At 45.4% G+C, this 17,956-nt stretch overlaps 1 protein-coding gene across 3 annotated transcripts in view; it reads left to right on the forward strand.

The window, feature by feature from the left end:
• The window catches only part of Rbpms (RNA binding protein, mRNA processing factor), a 175,223-nt gene that overhangs the window by 142,416 nt on the left and 14,851 nt on the right, over nucleotides 1-17,956 (forward strand). For 2 of the 3 annotated variants that reach the window (XM_004633291.2, XM_023717613.1), the window contains exon 6: nucleotides 12,473-12,603. In XM_004633291.2, the coding sequence (XP_004633348.1) occupies nucleotides 12,473-12,603 (131 nt within the window). Of the gene's footprint in view, nucleotides 1-12,472; nucleotides 12,604-15,254; nucleotides 15,469-17,956 lie in introns of those variants that run through there. The other variant, XM_004633290.3, reaches the window with a different exon arrangement.

Genomic DNA, 17,956 nt, shown 5'->3' on the forward strand with positions numbered 1-17,956 from the left:
CCTCAGGAGTGAGAGAGTGCAAGAGGGTGTTATCGATGTGAACATTTTCCAAGTTTTTGCTGTTTATATTACTGCAGAGTCAGCTATGTCCCTTAACCTCATGCATAATTATAATCTGGGCTTTTGTTAGGGTTCTCAAATTTGTGATAAAATCTTTCTGGTTTTTATAATGCAGAGGGATGGGGAGGGAAAGGAACACAGTGTGGCCAGCCAAAGGCTGGGTTTCTCGTGACACGTGGGTTTGGGGTAGGTGCTAAAGGGAGCATAGACTGTGCCCGCATAGGCAGAACAAATACCAAAGGAGATGTAGACCTGAGGCGCCAGAGCCTTTTGGACAGTTATTTAATGAAGTGGACCATTTTAGGTCTGATTACCTCTGGCAATACTGGGGACCAAGGAGTTTGTTTGTTTGTTTGTTTATTTACTTATTTTAGGGAGACCTGTGTACAGGAAGAACTTGCTTAATGGAAGAAAGTTCATGTAGTTCATAAAGCTCTATCATAGCAGTAATCATCAGTGTAGTCTAGTAAAATAGAGTCATCAACATGAATGAGGCAGAAACTGAATTAAACCTGAGGAGTAGCTGAGGGCTGAATTCCAGAGATGCCATCTTGCGATCCTCTCCCAGGGTCTCATGGGTCTCACAGCCTGATGAACTAAGACATCCTCATACAAAGGGTAGATTTCCTGTAGCACAGATGACATTAATTATATCCCTGCAGGTTGTGTCTCCTCCTCCTCTTTTGCATTACCATAGCTAACTCATTGTTAATGTATCTAACAGTATGTACCAGCTCATCCCATTTAATTTAATGACTGTATCTTTTTCTCATTTAATTTATGTAGTGAATCTGTGTGATAAATTTGTTTTTACATAAGGTAATAGACTCAGAGGATTAGGTAAGTTGTCTGTGGTTGCACAGCCAGGAGCCACATACTTTAAGGAGAGAGGCTGATTTGAATTTTCAGGTGCTGCACATTGAGCTCCTTCACCAGTGTAGACAAACATTCTGAACCCCTCACGTCTTGGGCTGACACAGAAAGACACAGAAAAAGCCTGTGTGCTTTTCTCGTTCATCCTTTTCAGTGACTATTTGCTGACGCTGAATTCACAGCTCTTCAGACGCTTTTCACGTGACATATCACATCTTCCTAATAGCCTGCTTCTGTGAAAAATCAGAGTTCAATTTCCAAGCCGTTGTTTTTCCAAGTATGTTTTTCTCCCACCCACCTGGCCTGATGGATACATCCTGATCACCAGGAGTCAGCTTAGCAGGCAAGGCCTGCTGTGGTTCATCATCCTGCCTTGGATCAGGACTAGAAGAATTAAAAAATAATGTTTGTTTGCCAGATTATAAAACAGTGAATCTAAGAAGGAGAGTTTGTAGCCTGAGAGGTCTACATGCTAGCAACTTTGTAACCTATGAAGATGCCATTTCTGATCTTCTAATGGCTTTGCAGTAGTTGAAGCGGAAACTTCTCACGTGTAATGATTTAAAGCATGTTATGTGGCCTTCCTTGTGTCCATCATCAGCATGGTTCTGCTGATGCACTGGTTACTGACCAGCACATGTTCTTACTATAACAAGGATGAAGGAAATGCTGTGGGCATGTCTGGACTTTGTGTTTGAAGAACTGTGGTCTTAACCAGGACCTTCACATTGAGCTATACCTCTTGCTTTTTATTTTTGAGACAGGATCTCACTAAGTCACTGCATTGCCTAGGCTGGGGAATTCACTCAGGACCTCCAGCCTCAGATTCCCAGAGTGCTGAGATTCCACACACTTGACACCAGTCGCTGCTATTCTGCGGAGTTTATCTTCACGACTAAATAACAGTATACTAATTTTTACTTTTCCACAACTGTTGTGCTATTTTGCCAAAACCAAACTAGGTTATATTATTTCAAGTATGTAAAAATTGTGGGTGTCTTAGTTTAAGCATACAATTTGCATTGTAACTTTAAGAACATATAGAAAACGAACAGTGTAAGTAGCAGTGCCTCCACAGGAAGTTGGACTCCAGAAGCAGATGCCCCTCCATCTCCTCTGTGACCTCTGTGACCTGGGGAAAGTCACTGAAACTCTGCAAAACTCAATTCTCCACCCATGACATGGAAGTACTTGCACCTTAGCTCAGAGGACTTTGAGTAGGTTATGTGAGACACTGTGCATGTAAAGGGTTTGATAACACTTAAGTGTACAATGCATATTCCTTTTGCTAAGGGCAAATTAACATAGTTCTCAAAAGACTTTAGTCATTAACCGTACTGTTTCCCAGTCTCTGCCCTCCCTATTCATTTCTCAGTGTCTTAGATGTTCTTTTGCGTACATATAAAAAGGCTCGCTTCAGTTTTGTAGAGTGTATTAATTAAATGGATGTGCCATAAGTTTTCTAACGCTGCTTTCTAATGATGAACACATCAGTGTTGCTTTTCCTACTCTTGGAGGTGGGGGTGGGAGACTGCAGATGAACTCAGAACCTTTTCACTGAGCTAAATCACACCCCCAGCCTCTTTCATAGTTTTGTTCTGAGACTGGGTCTCATGGACACCCTCTCTTTTTTTTTTTTTTTTTTTTTTTCTTTTTGGGCCAGAATCTCAATCACTATGTTGCCCAGGCTGGGCTTGAACATGGGATCCTCCTGCTGCAGCCTCCCCATGTACTGGCATCAGAGGCATGCATTACCATGCAGCAGGTAGGACAGGGGAAGATCCTGTCTTATGGATAGTGCTGGTGATGAGCAGATATTGCCTCACACCATGAGGTTTAAGTGCCGTTATTTTGTGTCTTCTTCCCTTTCGGAGTCATCTGCAGCCATGTTGAGAGGTTCATGCACAGAACAGCACTGGGCACCGAGCAGTGCAACAGCTGCACTCCTACCTTGAGTAGACCTTGTTCTGACCATGGTGCATTCTCTGGCTGCAGCCAGATGCAGCTCAGCATCCTGCATCTTGCAGGTGGGGAGGAGGTGATACCTGCTGAGGTGGAGCCATGGCTGTGATGTTGGGGTAGAGGGCTCAGACCACACCTAGATCTGGAAGATATGACTGATGCTGCTGTGTGTTTCGTATTTTTTATTGAGTGGTTCAGTTTTCTAATTGCATTTTTAACTTAAAAGTTTGAGCCTGAATTATAATATTATCTTAGGAAATGGGAAAGGCAGTGTCTGAGTTACTTTTCTGTCATTGCTGGGACAAAATACCTACCCGACACCCAAAATTCAGGAAGGAAAGGTTTATGTCCTTCACAGTTTGTGGAGGATTCAGTCCACACTCAGCTGGCTCTTAAGGTTGAGTGACAGCAGTTCATGGTGGTGGAAAACAGCATGAGCAAGAGGGCAGGAGCAGCGGCTGCTGCGGGAGAAAGCAAGCCTTTCTCCTTTCCTTACATTGCATTCAGGCTGTCCGTAGGTAGAGCACTCACACCCGTAATCCCAGCACTGGATCGTGAATTAATCACAAGCTCTAGCAGCCCACCCCATGACTGCACGAGGCTTTAGGGGGACATCTAGACACAAACCATAATAGACAGAGACAGCGACATTTGTAGAGATAACAGCATTTCAGTCCAGTAAATTACCATCTATTTAAGACTGACACTCTTCGGTCTGTCCTGTCTTTCTGTCCATGATAGGAAGATCTCCTTGGACTGCAGAATATTACCAAAAGTTCATACTTAGTTTTTGTTGTGTGTAGTGTGTACAACAATGGGCAAGTTTCTTGAGTTCTACAAAATAATGTCTGCAAATTTTTGCCTTGGCTGCTCACATGTACTCAGAATTGGTTTCAGAACAACAGATTATAGACCAGAATTGACAGGACCAAACAGAACCAGAGAAAGGAGAGCACAGGTATCAGCTCCACCAGCGTAGCCTGCCTGCCCCTCTCACCTTTGTCTCCCCAGTCTGAGCAGCCAAGATAGTACAGCTAGGGATTGGTGCATGTACCTGACATTCACTGTGGATCCATCGAGGGCAGATATCCTACAGCTAGCCAGCGAGCTTCGCTGTAGAACCATCGCTGTTGTGACAGGAACCTAGAAAAAAGCTGGGGTAGCTATTCTGTTTTTTAAATTAATTTACTTATTTAGTATTTTAATACAGGGTCTATAGGGTCTCACTACACAGATTGGATTCATAGTGATCCACCTGTGTTCAGCCCCCCAAGAGCTGGGACTACAGGTGGATGCCATCACACCTAGTCTCAGTCATCTCAGTGGGACCAGCACGGCATACTGGGGATCGAACCCCAGCCACTGTGTCTGCCTAAACAGGCACTTTAATCTACTGAACTATTTGACCGGCCCTGGGGGTAGCTATTCTGGTTGCTGACAATGTCAACTTCAGCCAAGTGTGATTAAAAGAGATACAGAAGGTCACTGCATACTTGTTAGGGGAAAACTGCAAGAGGAAGAGATAACAATTATAAATATATAGACACCCAACATAGGAGCACTGAACTATATAAGACAGATTTATTTAACAGACATGAAAAATAAAATGAGCAATAGCACAGTAGTACTAGGGGACTTAATACCTCAGTGGCAGAAAGAGATAGAAAAACTATGCAAAAAATCAGCAAACAAGTAATAGAACTAAACCAAACTTGTGAAGAAATGGACTTAGTAGACCTTTACAAAGTTCCACCCAACAGTGTCAAAATACACATTTTTCTCAGCTGCACACGGGGCATTCTCCAAAATAGACTGTATGCTAGTGTATAGAAAATGCTTAAGTAAATGCAAAAGAATTGAAATCATCCCATGAGTATTATCTGAGCATAGTGCAATGGAACCGGAAATTACTGACAAAAGAAATAGTAAAAACTATGAAACATCATGGAGCCAGTGGAGGAAGTACATGGTAAGGTAGACGCCGTTCACTCAGCACCTTTCAGGAGTTGCTCAGATACTGTGTCTGTCTGGATTTCTGTTATTTGTACTCTGCAGTACATTCTGGAGTTCTGATTCATTGGTTCCCTTATTCAATGTTAGTTGCTTTAAAACTGGTAACTTTAAAAAAAAAAAAACCCTGAAAATTGACAAGTTATTAAAAGTTTCAGCCTGACATGGTGACACATCCCTGTAATTCCCAACCGTCTGAGAGCTGAAGCAGGATCACGTTTCAACCCCAGCCTGGGCAATTTAGTGACTTAGCAAAACCCTGTCTCAAAAAAGGACTAGAGCAATTGTTGAGTGTGGGAGGGTGGGGTCCTGCCTTTTAATCAAAGACAAAACAGGCTGTAGATACAGGCTGATATTTTTCCAAAAAGTCAGGCCACTGTGCTAAACTGTGAATCACTGTGTTATAGACAGACAGTTCTCAAGTTTACCTGCTCTGGCTCATTCTGGGATGCTGGCACCTGGGCGTATCTATTCAATGTAACTAATTTTTGTGGAGTAGTTACAGTGTGGTAGACACAGTGCTAGGGGTCCTGGTTACATTTGGGTGAAGGAGGAGGATACAGAAAGAGTGTAAGTGGCTACACTGGGGCACACATAAACTATAATAGGAGCTGTGAGGACAGAACTCTGTGTTCTGGATTTTTCAAGAGAGTAGCATGCCTTTGTAAAGACATTCTAGTAGCTGTGTTCAAACCATGCATCTGAAACTTCGTTAGTTATGCTTCATTAATGATCACAGAAATATGCAGGCAAATAATGGGACCAAGGAGAGAAAATTGATCAAAACACATGCATGTTTTGTATGTACCTATTCCCCAAAATGAATGTAGTTATTATGTATATCACACTAATCATAAAAAATGAATCTAAATAACAGACTTTTTGCTTATAAAATTGCTAGTTTAGTTTTCTAGATAGTGATTCTTCCAAGTATTGTTGGAAAAATGTTGATAGAAACAAATTCTTCTTTTAGGTTGTATGCATTAAAATGGCATTTCAGTACAGCGAGGCATATTAAGGTCCTTACAAATGCTCATCCCTTAGACAGTAGCTCCATTCTTATAATTTATTTCAAGAAGAAAGAGAAGCACTTAAAAGTTTATGCCTATTGTGGCACTTAAGGAAATTAGGAATTTTTCTAGACAGTGCTGTGCTGGACACCGGAGATGCAGTAGGCAGCACGCACACAGGCCTGGCGCTCCCAGACCTCAGAATTCCATGCAGTTGTTTCATGGGGGATCATTTTATAGACTAGGGTTGTGCACAAGCAGCAGTGTCATTAAAATAACTCAGTCTTTCCTGTAACAACTTATCTCCTTCACCAAGTAACGCATATGCCAGAAGAGATGAATGGTTGAAAATTTGGTGGGAAACACCATTTCTTGAAATGTAAAAGATTTCTTCCTTTTCTATGCCCTCTAGTCTGCTCAGCAGAGCGTATATTGTTGACATTTTCATTTATCTCTCTTGACCTCAACTTATACTTTTTCATCCCCCCCCTTACTGGTTGGTCTTATGCATAGAACATCTCTCAACTAGATCTTAAAGAATTTGTGTCAAAATTGCCTCATAGACAATCCTTTTCTTTTTATTATAGCTATAAAAGAAATACTAATTTAAGCATCACTGTGGCCTGGCAAAATAAATCAGAAATGTTGTTTTCCGTGTGTAACTCCTATATTGTTTGTTCATCTTGAAGTAACTAATGTCATTTTGGTGGTGCTGGTGCTGGTGGTGGTGGTGGTGGTTAAAGGTCTGGTGTTGTTTAACTTGGTTTAGAAGTCAGTCCTCTGGTTCGAGGAAAGGTGTCCTTTGGTGGGGCAGAACCACCCCTGTGGATGCAGCGGCGTGGCTGTGGCCCAGTCACTGTGTATCATGCTGAGGCCTCAGTTACCAATTCCATTTCAGAGCTGGAGGTGAGAGTAGCATTACTGCACAATACTGTGTTAGAGAAGGAATAGGTAAAGCCTATGAGTGCAGAGTATTCTTCTTGTCACTGTTCATGATGTGAGTAGTTCTAAAGAGCAAGGCACAAGAGCCACCCTCATGTCCAGTATTAGGACCCCATCGTGCTGTTAGTAAATGGAAAAGGCTGTTGGGGCAACAACAGAAGGAAATCATGTACTTTTTTAGTTTAGTTTGGACTAGAAAAAGAAAAAAGGCAGCATTGTGTTATGCTCTCCGAGGGTATTTATGAGAGCACCTGCTTGGTGCCAGTGCAGGACTGAATGTGACAGAGCAAGGTGAACTTGTGTGAGGCTGAATAGGGTCTCCAGCAGAGCGGTACTAAACGCAAGCTCAAACACTCATATAATATACAACCAGTGAACTTCATGAAAGCATAGCTGCTCTGAAACATACAGGGTTGCTTGCAGTACCTAGGCACGGAGGACAGGCCACACAGGTGCTTGGAAGCTGCAAAGGACTTGCCCTGGAAACTGGTAGCTCATCCCTGCAGCTGCCCGCCACGGAAAGAGGAGAAGTGAACATCTCCCAACATATGACCAAGAATAGATCAAAGTACTAACCTAGGTCTCTGGAGGGGAGTTTTCTACCTGCACATGCTGTGGGTTCCCCTCACCTTTCGTATAAGGGATCAGAAGCTTTTAAAATCCTGACAGCTTTGGATAGCAGATAGCTCCTCGGAATGGACCAGCAAGGCAGTAAGAAAGCAACAGGCCTGGTAAGAGGACAGTGGAAAGTCCAGCACTACCACGAGGAGAGGATGAGACAAGGGAGACCTTCAGCCAAGCAAATCAAGTCTAACAGGCTTTTGGAATTTCTTTTGTCAAACTCGCTCTCTGTTGGGCAGGCTGAAACCACTGCTCCAAGAAAGGGCTGTGAGAGAGAAATGCTACAGGGAGGAGACTGAAAACAAGAGACCAGCAGTGTTGGCGTCCCAGGAGTGGAGCAGGGCTCTGGGAGCCTCCTTCCTAACTCCTGCTGGCTGCTGGAAGGCATTGGCATCTCTTGGCTTGTGAGCACAGCATTCCAGCATCGCCTTCGGTCATACAGAGACACTTACATAGTTACATCTGCAAAGACCCTGTTTCCAACTAAGCTTATGTTATGAGGGCCCACGTGAATGTGGATTTGGGAGTGAGCTGTCCTAGGCCTTAGAGCCTGTTCTAATAGGTGAGTGCTTGGGGGGGTGGGTCACCAGCCTGAACTCCAGAGGGTTTACTTCACAGGCCAGCTACTTGCTGAGAAGCTTGTAAGTGGAAGGAGACTGCTAATGGTGTATTGGATTTATTTTTCTTGTTTCACAGTGTTTTGCCTATGAAATGAAATTTTTCAATACATTTGGGCCTTTCTATGTCATGGCCATTGTTTCCTGGTTGTATTTGTTCACGTGCCAGACAAGCCCTCCACCTGTGCTCACTCCCCAAGTCATTGTAATAGACTGAGGATGCTGCAAGCCAGGGACAAGGACCACCTGCACTTTAGGGCTCCTGTTATCATCCCCTGGAGTGGGGGGTACCAAGGGAGCTCTGCACTGGGACAGACCACTGGGTTCTCATCTTAGTTCAGATACACTCTGAACTGTGAGGTTTCTCATTCCATTGCCTTTAGGTGCAAATTTCTCTCTGAAGAGAACAGGCTTGACTTGCATTTGATCTTTTCTACCTCTGAAGGCAGGGTGGAATGTATTTCCTCTTCATGAATTCACTGCCCTTGCTGAGCAAGTGTAAGCACTGTCCTTGCAAGGGTACCCTTCCCTGTCCTGCCTGCAAGGCCCTCCTGAGACCCAGAGGCCAACAGGCCTTCCAGGAAGTGGAACCCTCTGAGGAGTGAAGCCAGGTGACCAGAGGGGAGGAGAATGCCCTGACAAGAGAAGCAGTATGTGGGAAGCCTGGATATGGGGGAGAAACACAGGTGATGAAATAGTAGAAATGACTGATCTTAGGCCACAGAAAGAGCCAGGTGGCAGCAGGGTGTGGAGAGGCGCAGGGTGTGGAGAGGTGGCAACGCCAAGCTGAACCCTGATGAAAGACTAAATTTGAGAGAGACTGAGGTCACTGCAGGGTCTCTGGCATTGGCACCTGAGGGAAGGTGACATCTTTCACTGAACCTCGAGGAAGGAGGCAGGCTATTGGAGGGAGTCTGAGTTTGGGATGTGTTGAACATGAGGTGGTGTGGAATATTTCTAAGTACTAGTATCAGGGAGGCAGCATATGTACTGATTTGAAATTTCTGGACCTTAAGTCACTTAAGGACTTTTCCTTGTCTCTCAACCCTTGGACTGGAAGCATCCCCTTTCTGCTTCCGCTTCCTTGTCTAAATGGGAATGCTGATGAGATGATCTCCTAGACCTCGTTAGGGACAAACCTTCTTTGGATTGCAGTCTGTTCTTTCAAAAGGATAGAGTTGGAAGCTCCAGTCCCTATTGTCAGACCCAGCTTTAGCTCCTCTGGTTGTGGATTCTCTGATAAGGAGATGATGGCCTATCCAGCTGTATCCGGGGAGCCCTCAACAATGTCCTCCTCCAAAGTGCCAAAGGAGAAAGGCTGAGGGAGATCTGGCCCAGGGAAATGAGCCTGCTTCTGTGAGGATGGAGGTAGCCTAGACAGAGTGACCCTGGTCTTCTGGTCTGCTCCTCTGTTCCTGGGGCTTGGCCCACGGTGGGTGGTCAAAAGCCCCTTTGTTCACAGGGAAACCCCAGCCCCCCCCCCCCAGCACCATTTTATTCTCTAGGCCTTGGGTGCCCACATGGCCTGCCCTGGAGGAAGCTTGAGCAAAAATGGGCAGTGAGTGGGACAGGTGATCCTTAGAGCCGAGCCGCCCTTCACATGGGTACCCACACCCTGTGACAGGCTTGGCTTTTTGAAAACCTACTTTTTAGTTTTGCATTTTCCCAAGACCACATTAGCAACCAGAAAGGGTGTCCATATATGAAAGGCTCATTCTGCATCATGCCCTTTTCTCTGCAAGGGAGGCGTTAGGGTTTGTTTTAGGGATGTCTCAGCCTCAAGCCAAAATGCCTGCCTGTGCAAAGACTGTTTTGCAGGTGTAATCCTCACTTGGCTGCATGCATTTGACATTCACCTTAACCACAGATTCCTTCATGGGGAAAGAAAGGAGAGGCAGATGAGTGGATGTAACAAGGAGCTCATCAAGTGTAAGTCTTCATCCAGTTAAGCCTCGCTACCATGCCACTGCTCGGCAGCTTTGAGAGATTTCAAAGCAGTCGCTATTCTGCTGGGCCAGGCTTTGTGCAAATGTTAACCAGTGAATTGTATGTGCACATTAGCATAGACCTAATGGGAAGTAATACTTCAGATAAAAGTGTAGAATGGTCTGGAAATAATAAATTGTACTATTCAGACCAAGATTGAAACCTGACTCCACCTTATCTTCAGTATTTATCTCTTTAGGGCCAAATATCTTGAAGTTCAGACATGTTCTTTGTTGTTCAGGCTTTTCTGAAGGAAGTACCCCCTCATCCTTTTATCAGATGAAGGCCCCCAAGCTAGCCAGTTCCTAATAGGCAGCTGAGGCAGGACTATTGACAGACTGCAGGCTGAACAGGCCTGCTCTCCTGGGCTTCACCAGTAGGTATCCGTTGACATATCAGCCGTCACAGAGGGGCCAGACACACATGGGCTAGAGATTAGTGTACCAAAGCCTGAGATTCTCTTGACTTTTTATAAGAGTCTCAGAATGTCTTAAAATAGCCTAGTAGCTAAAATAACAATAACAACAACAATAATAGCTTGCCATTGCTGAGAGTGGTTGTTTGTTTAAAATCCAAGGCCCTCATCCTGGCAGCAGTTAGTTTCCACTAGCTGGGCTCCCACAAGAATTGCTCTAATGGAAAGCATATGGTCACATTGAAGCAGGAAGCACAGGGGTCTGTGAAGCTGTGTCTCAACCCCTCTGAGGGGTTTCCTGAGCTGTGAGCTACAGACATCCACACACCTTAGAACCTGAGGTATGGTGTGGATCTGTTTATTTTAAAGAAACTTTTGATGCTAATGTTTCCTGCACAAGTAAGAACTGGTAGTCCATTCTTATGGCTTGGTCTCTCCAGCTTCACTATGTCAGAAGTCTGTATTCCCATCCTCAGGTCCTCAGGATGCTTTAACTGCCTTGTTAAAAAGGAGGAAGACCAACCAGCCACAGTATATTAAGCCGGGATCTCGTGAGGTCTGGAAATGTATGGCTGTGCTCTATGTGGACAAAGCTTAGCTGTTGGTCATCTTCTCCCTCCCCCTGCCCCCACCCCCCACATGCTGTGAGAAGCTTTTGCCATGTAGGTTGCCGAGCTACTTCCTGGTTATGCTGAAGATTATAGTGGTCAGCAAATGTCGTAGAGCTGTGAATAAAAACAAATGACAGCAATACACATGCCATAGGTTTGCCACCACTGCCATAGAATAATCCCAACATCACACTGAACCAAGCAGCTGGCTATGTATCTGGTCCCCTGCCTTCATAGAAAACAAAGCTTCTGGGCATGGGAAGGATGAGGGGGAGATGTCAGTGCTTCTTGGAGGTAGAAAGGTGGCAGTTGAATCTGTTGATCTCAAGTCACTTGCCTTGTAGACTTCCAGAAGGTCCTGGAATTGCAGTAACTAATAGCTTTATCCAGTCACCTTTCCTAACTCCCTCAACAGTCTTGGAAAGCATCCTTGGCTGGCTTGATTTCAGATTTTGACAGGTGATAAAAGCACAGATTGAGGTTGCCACTTCACAGGGTCCAGATTCCTAACTATTGACTGATGTTATTTTTGCTTTTGCTGAGAAATGCACTCCTGTGCTCATCATTACTTCTAATGGGGTGCTTCCGGATACACGGGGAGGCCCAGGCACTTGCCCTTCAATCTGGGAAGCTGCACATGACCTGCATGGAGCTGGGGCTATCTAGATTTAGCCCATGCAATTGGCGTCATGAGTTTCTTTTTTCCCTTAAAAATACAGTGAGGTTAAACAGCAACTGTAAGTGTTCTTCACATCTTTATGGAGCTCAATTTTAATTAGGTTCTTCCTTTCACTTCTGTCTTGTGAAGTTTTAACATTTTAAATGTCCTGTGGTCCTAGTGTTTGTTCCTGTACTTTCTAGGGCTAAATGGGAAATGTCTGGTCATGGTTTGTCAATAGTAACTATACTAATAAACAAGAAAATCTTCAGTTCTGGTCTGGTCTGTTGGGGTCCTGCCAATAACTCTTGTTGTCCCAGAGACTCTACAGAGGGTTCTCATGGGATATCTCTTGATGGCTCTTTCTCTTCCTTCCATTCTTTGGAGGCCCACATTTTCTTTGGAGAAAATTCCCACTGCTCTCAGGTTCCTGGCTGTAGTTGGAAAACATCAGTGTCCAAGGCAGAGCCCAGGCCTGAGACCTCAGCAGGCCAGCCAGGCAGCAGATGCTTGTTGCCTTGTTTATTTTGTATTTATTATTCCCTTACTTAGAGTTTGGAGAACTGAAGCCAATAGGTTTTTAAAAAGAATGAGCATAATTTGATTTCTGGCATTGATTGGGGCTCAGGGGTAACTGGGTATTTTGTTTTCTGATGTGAAACTTACTATTTGGTAACCACTAACTCTTCCTTATTCTTTTCTTGCAGATGAGCTCACAGTGCCTGCACTTTACCCCAGTAGCCCTGAAGTGTGGGCCCCGTACCCTCTGTACCCAGCGGAGTTAGCGCCTGCTCTACCTCCTCCTGCTTTCACCTATCCCGCTTCACTGCATGCTCAGGTAATTTTTACCCATCGGCCACAACTTCACTCACTCCACCACCAGTCCTTCCAGACCTGGTTCCCCAGAGCACACCATACAACTAACACCTATCCAGCTAACAGAGCCACCCTCAAGAAATGAATGATCCCCTCTACATCAAGCTGACACCCTCCGGGACTTGTGAGGATCATCTGCAGCAATGATGCCACCCACTGCCTGATGTTTGCCCCCAATGACACCTCTGTCTTCCTTATTGATCTCACCCTCATCACACACACACACACACACACACACACACTGTGTACACACATGCGCGCGCGCGCACACACACACACACACACACACACACACAGGACTGAGACAAGGTGACCTCCTTGGCCCCCAGGTAGCGCGAGGGCATCACCCGAGCGTTGCTGTGCATTCCTTGTTGTGTGGATGGGCTGCTGAGGTGGGCATGCTCTCGAACCAGAGTGGTCTGTCTCTTATGTTTCTGTGCATGGAGGGACTTTCTGTCTTGTGATCAAAGAGGGAGTTCCAGGAAGAGGACTGGGCTTACATGTACTACAGGAAAGATAAAGGCTTCCTGACTCCATGTTTAGGAATCTCCAGAGCAGAGACACAGTGCAGTGTCTAGAGTGTAATTGCAGGTCAAGGTAGAGCCTCTCTTGTGACTCACTTTCTTAGTTAAGAATAGCCTGACTGTTGTAAACATACTCCCTTGTCTCTTCCAGTGATGACTGTCTGTATACTAACACTTCCCCTCTCCCTGGAGAAAATGTTTTTCCTGAGCTTTGCTTTTAGTATAAGTAGTAGTAATCACTGTTGAGATTTGCCTTCGGAAATAACCACTTGTTCTTTGGCCGGCAGAGAGTGATGAATAGGAAATAAGTAGAAAGAGTATAAATTCCATCTTTCTTAGCTTATGTGTCACTCAGCCTAGTCTTAAAAAAATTGTTGGGTTGGATAGGTGGGGTTTTTGTTTATTTTGTTTAGTGTCTGTTTACAAGGCTGGATGAAATTGACATCTTCCCAGAAACTTTCCTTCTGACTTAAAACACAGGTGTTTTCCAGAACTGTGTTAAGACCTTAGACGCAGCCCCCTGTGAGGGACCTGGAAAGCCCTGGGTCAGGAGCATTGCTGGCTGAGTGTCCTCCTGTTTGCCCAGCCACATGGCTGATGCTTTCCACCTGTATTGGTGGCCAAGCTTCCTGGTGCCACTGTGCCAGGACACGTAGGCTCATGCAGCCCAGCAACTTGGTGCCTGGGCGCCAGTACTGATCACCCTTTGTTGAGAGAAGGGAGCAGGAAAATAGTGCAGTTGAAAGAAAATAGAGATGGTGAGGAAGGACTGGGGGACTTGGCACAAAAAATACAGCAGAGGATTAGTTGTGCCTTCTGCCTCTTTTTTCCCTGCTGCTTTGCCTCCTTCTGCCCATGTCAGTGCCCTGGACCCTCCTAGCTGGCAGATAACAGGAGAGAGGCAAAGGTAAGCCTATGACTGTCTTCTGCTGAGGCTCAGTAGATCTGTAGTAGTCTGCAGATAACTTTGTAGGTGACATGGAAGAACCCCTGCCACCTCCAATCTCTGGATGAGATTTCTCCCCCACCAGATGGCTTTAGATACAGATGGCTTACGAGTTAAGACTTAATAAATAGCAGGAAACTCTTTAAGTTTGTGTAGTCTTCTGAATATCTGTGGCTTTGGTAAGTTAGCTACAAAGCCTTCCCCTTTACCTTGGAGAATCAAGAGTTGACAGTGAATAGAAAGACTGGATGGTGGCTTTCACCATGACACCTGTCCTTGCTTCATTCATGGAACAGCTGAAATTAGAATGATTCTGGGGATATGGTGAGAGAAGGACCTTCCACTACACCTTGGTAAGGAAGAGGAAAGGGTGCAGGGTCAGGCGGAATCAGCCATTTGACTTTGATGGATACCCTGCCCACAAGGCTCTAAGCCCTCTGAGCTCTCCTTGATCCTGAATCTTCCCTAGGCCGTGGTGCACTTTTCTTTGCTATCTCAGTCCTAGATTTGATTAAACTCTCATCCACTGTCCATCTTCTTACTTGGAATCATTCCTAGTGCAGCATTGGATTTTATATCCCAAAGGATCATGAACAGACATGATCATTTCCATTTTTTCATTTTGCAAGTCAAAATTCACAGGTAGAAGCTCTATATTTCTTCCGATATGACCCATTTTATAGATAACAATACAGGCCTGAGAAGATGAAGTTACCCAGGGTCATAGTGGCTCTACACCGAACAGGCCCAGGCCAGCTGCCTGACTCCTGGGCCCGTCTCTTTCCACGCTGAGGTGCTGGATCACCAAAGACTTACTCACTCCTTAATGGAACTGTGTGGAGGCTTCACTCCAGTGACTCCTGGGAACTTGTTTCTCTGAGTAGAAGGGAATCCTGTAAGAAGAGCCTTGGAGGCAAAGACAAGGGAATCCACACCTAACTGCAACCTGGGGGCATCAGAGAATCTTACTAACTGGAGGTAGAACAGTGTGGGGAGCCCCAGCTTGGAGCCTCTCCCTATAGTGGATAACTTAGTTTTTGTATTGGCAATTTTGTAATGTTTTTGGAGAGTCTTCTAAGTAATTTTGGTTTTCTTAGCAATGTTATACTCTGTTTTGAGACATGGATTTTTTTTTTCTTCTAGTGTTTCTCTCCTGAGGCAAAGCCCAACACACCTGTCTTTTGTCCACTTCTCCAGCAAATTAGATTTGTCTCTGGGAATGTGTTTGTCACATATCAACCTACTGCAGACCAGCAGAGGGAGCTCCCATGTTGAATTTGTTAGCTATTTTTCCCCCTTTTGCAAAAACTTTCTTGGCAACATTTGAGAGATTCAATAAAAATTTTACTCGGAACAACAACAACAAAAAGATCTCAAGTAGACTGCAGCGTTTTGTTTTCACGGTGATTCAATTTTGGAGCAAAGGTGTTCTTCTCTGAGGTTTGGGGAGAATTGGGCCCTTGACAACTAAGTGTGTCATACAGGAGAAGGACTCAGAAAAGGCCTCCTGGGGACACTGGGCCCTGGCGTGAGGCTCATCACTGCTGCTTGCATCTTCTTGGGATGCAAAATGACCCCAAGCTGTGTACTGGAAGAGTCTCTTTCCAACCTCTACGTTCACCAGCTATGGCAGCTCTTGCCAGGATGGCCTGGCAAGCTAGTGGAAAACATGTTCACAGTGGATGTGTTTGCCTGTGTGCCTGCTGGGATCCAGAGGAAGGAGGACCCAAGAGATGGAACATGTCTTTAAAAGGAAGTCAGGTCACGTTTCCAGTTGGGCTCCAGTTTTAGTCATGATCTGGTACCCCCATAGATTTCTCAGCTCTGATCTGAAGATGCTATTTGCAGTCAAATCCCACTTTTTGGGAACTTTTACTGGGTAGTAGGACTACATACTATGTACTGCCTTGCGGCTTTTAAAGATAAAAGAGCAACCCTATGCAACAACATCTGATTTCCATGCTCACTCACATTTTTAGAAGTGAACATCTAGCTTACTTTCAAGATCCTTAGTACTTGAAATTTATTAAACATCTTGTGTAGGCCATTGTGAGCAGAAGTTTCACCTACCACCATCCAGAGGCTGTGCTCTGAAGACAATCTCCAGCGCCTCCCGTGGCCTCCTACACATTTCTGCCTTTAAAGTCCAGCTTCCTATTTTGCTTTTACTTGTGGTGCCTTTTCACTGAGGCATCTTAGGGCAGAGAGAAACACTCAGTAAAAAGCACACTGTCCTTACCACATTCAAAATGTGCAGCACCGCATATCTTCCACTGGAGTCGTAGTTGGGCCAGAAACATTTGTGGGGATACAGGACTGAGAGACCCCACTGGCTGCTGCTGCTTGGGCGGCCTCATTCGTCCCACACCACCCCAGGCCTTTCAGAACATGCACAGGCTGCCACCCCGCTCTTGATTGGAACACATCACTTATGCTATCACTTAGGCTACAGAAACAGAACATTTCAAAGGCCCAACTTCTTGGGAGCGTGTCCCTTGGGAGGTCCCTTGTGACACAGTGGAAAAATTTTAAAGGTTAAGCCTAAAATAAACGCAGAAGGGAACCATGGGAAAAGAGACATAGGGAAGTAGGATGGGGAGATCACAAAGAGACAGACACACAGGCCAAGGCTAACGTGTGGCTGCCTGTGCTCTGGGTCTGTTCCCTTTACGCTTTTACTCAGCAGCAGCGGGGGCCACATCAGAGCTAGATCTTAGGAGATTTTCTTTTGCTCCGAATGCTTTCAGAGCAGGTATGGCTGACTTGAGGTGTGGGGATCGAACCACAGCAACCTGAGCCTCATTGCTTTGTTGGAGCAGCCACTTAAAGAACTGAGCTAAGGGGCAGGCTCCCGAGATTTTCTTTTGGAAACTTCAATGCACATCTCTCCCTCACTGCTGCCTTCTGAAGAATACCAAAAAAAGTAAGACATAGGACCATGCAGTGTGACATGTGGCGTGTTGACGCAGAGTACGACAGTGTGTAGATTGGGGCATTCACAGAATCCCTTGGAAATCATTCTTGCCCCATGGCAGCCATCTCGCTACCCAGGCTCCTGGTGGGCCTTTTAGGGCAAGGAGTTCTATTTTTCAGCCTCTTAACTACTGTTTTTCAGGCCATAGCCATTGCTGCAGTGGTGGCTGGTCCTGTTAGATTTTCATGAACAAAACTGTCTCTGATACACAGGAAGGGGCTCTAGCACCCCAAGTACAGCCTGTCTGCCAAAAGTGAGGGAAGGCCTGGGGGAGCCTGGGCTTTTGCTTCTGTGAATCTCAGGTGGCATTGGCTCATAACTCTGGCCTTTCACCAGCCACTGGAGAGCTTCTCCTTGGGCCTGCCCAAAAGACCCAGCCTTCGGAGGACTGCACAAAATTCCTGTGGTGCTAATGAGCCCAAGACATGAAGTGTTTTCAGACATAAAGGAAGCTATTAATCCTCTGATGCTTACATGTCCCTCTAACCCTGCAGCTGTGTGAGTCCAGACTTAGAGGAGAAACCAGCCTGAGTTCTGTCTTCTGAAGATGTCAGCCCTGCCTTGGGCTTTCACAGAGGATCTAGCTTAGCACTCACAGGAGACAGGCAGGTGGCCAAATGCCAAGGGGCTATGAGTCTCCTTTTTCCTTCCGTGGGCAGAAGCTGTGTTACCATCTGGGCCCCTCAGGAGAACTCGACTGTGCTGCTTTCCTTTGTAGTCCACAGAGATCAGACCAGGCTGTAAGCAGAGGCCAGATTGTGTCCACCTACCAAAAACCTCCACGTGATGGGAGACACATCCAAGTAGGAAACAGCTTTGAGTCTCGAAGAGGAGAATGTGTCCCTGAACTTTCCAGCTGTTGCCTTCTCTC

The sequence above is a fragment of the Octodon degus genome, unplaced genomic scaffold (genome assembly GCF_000260255.1).
Source record: "Octodon degus isolate 3935 unplaced genomic scaffold, OctDeg1.0 scaffold00053, whole genome shotgun sequence".
NCBI classification, from domain to species: domain Eukaryota; kingdom Metazoa; phylum Chordata; class Mammalia; order Rodentia; family Octodontidae; genus Octodon; species Octodon degus.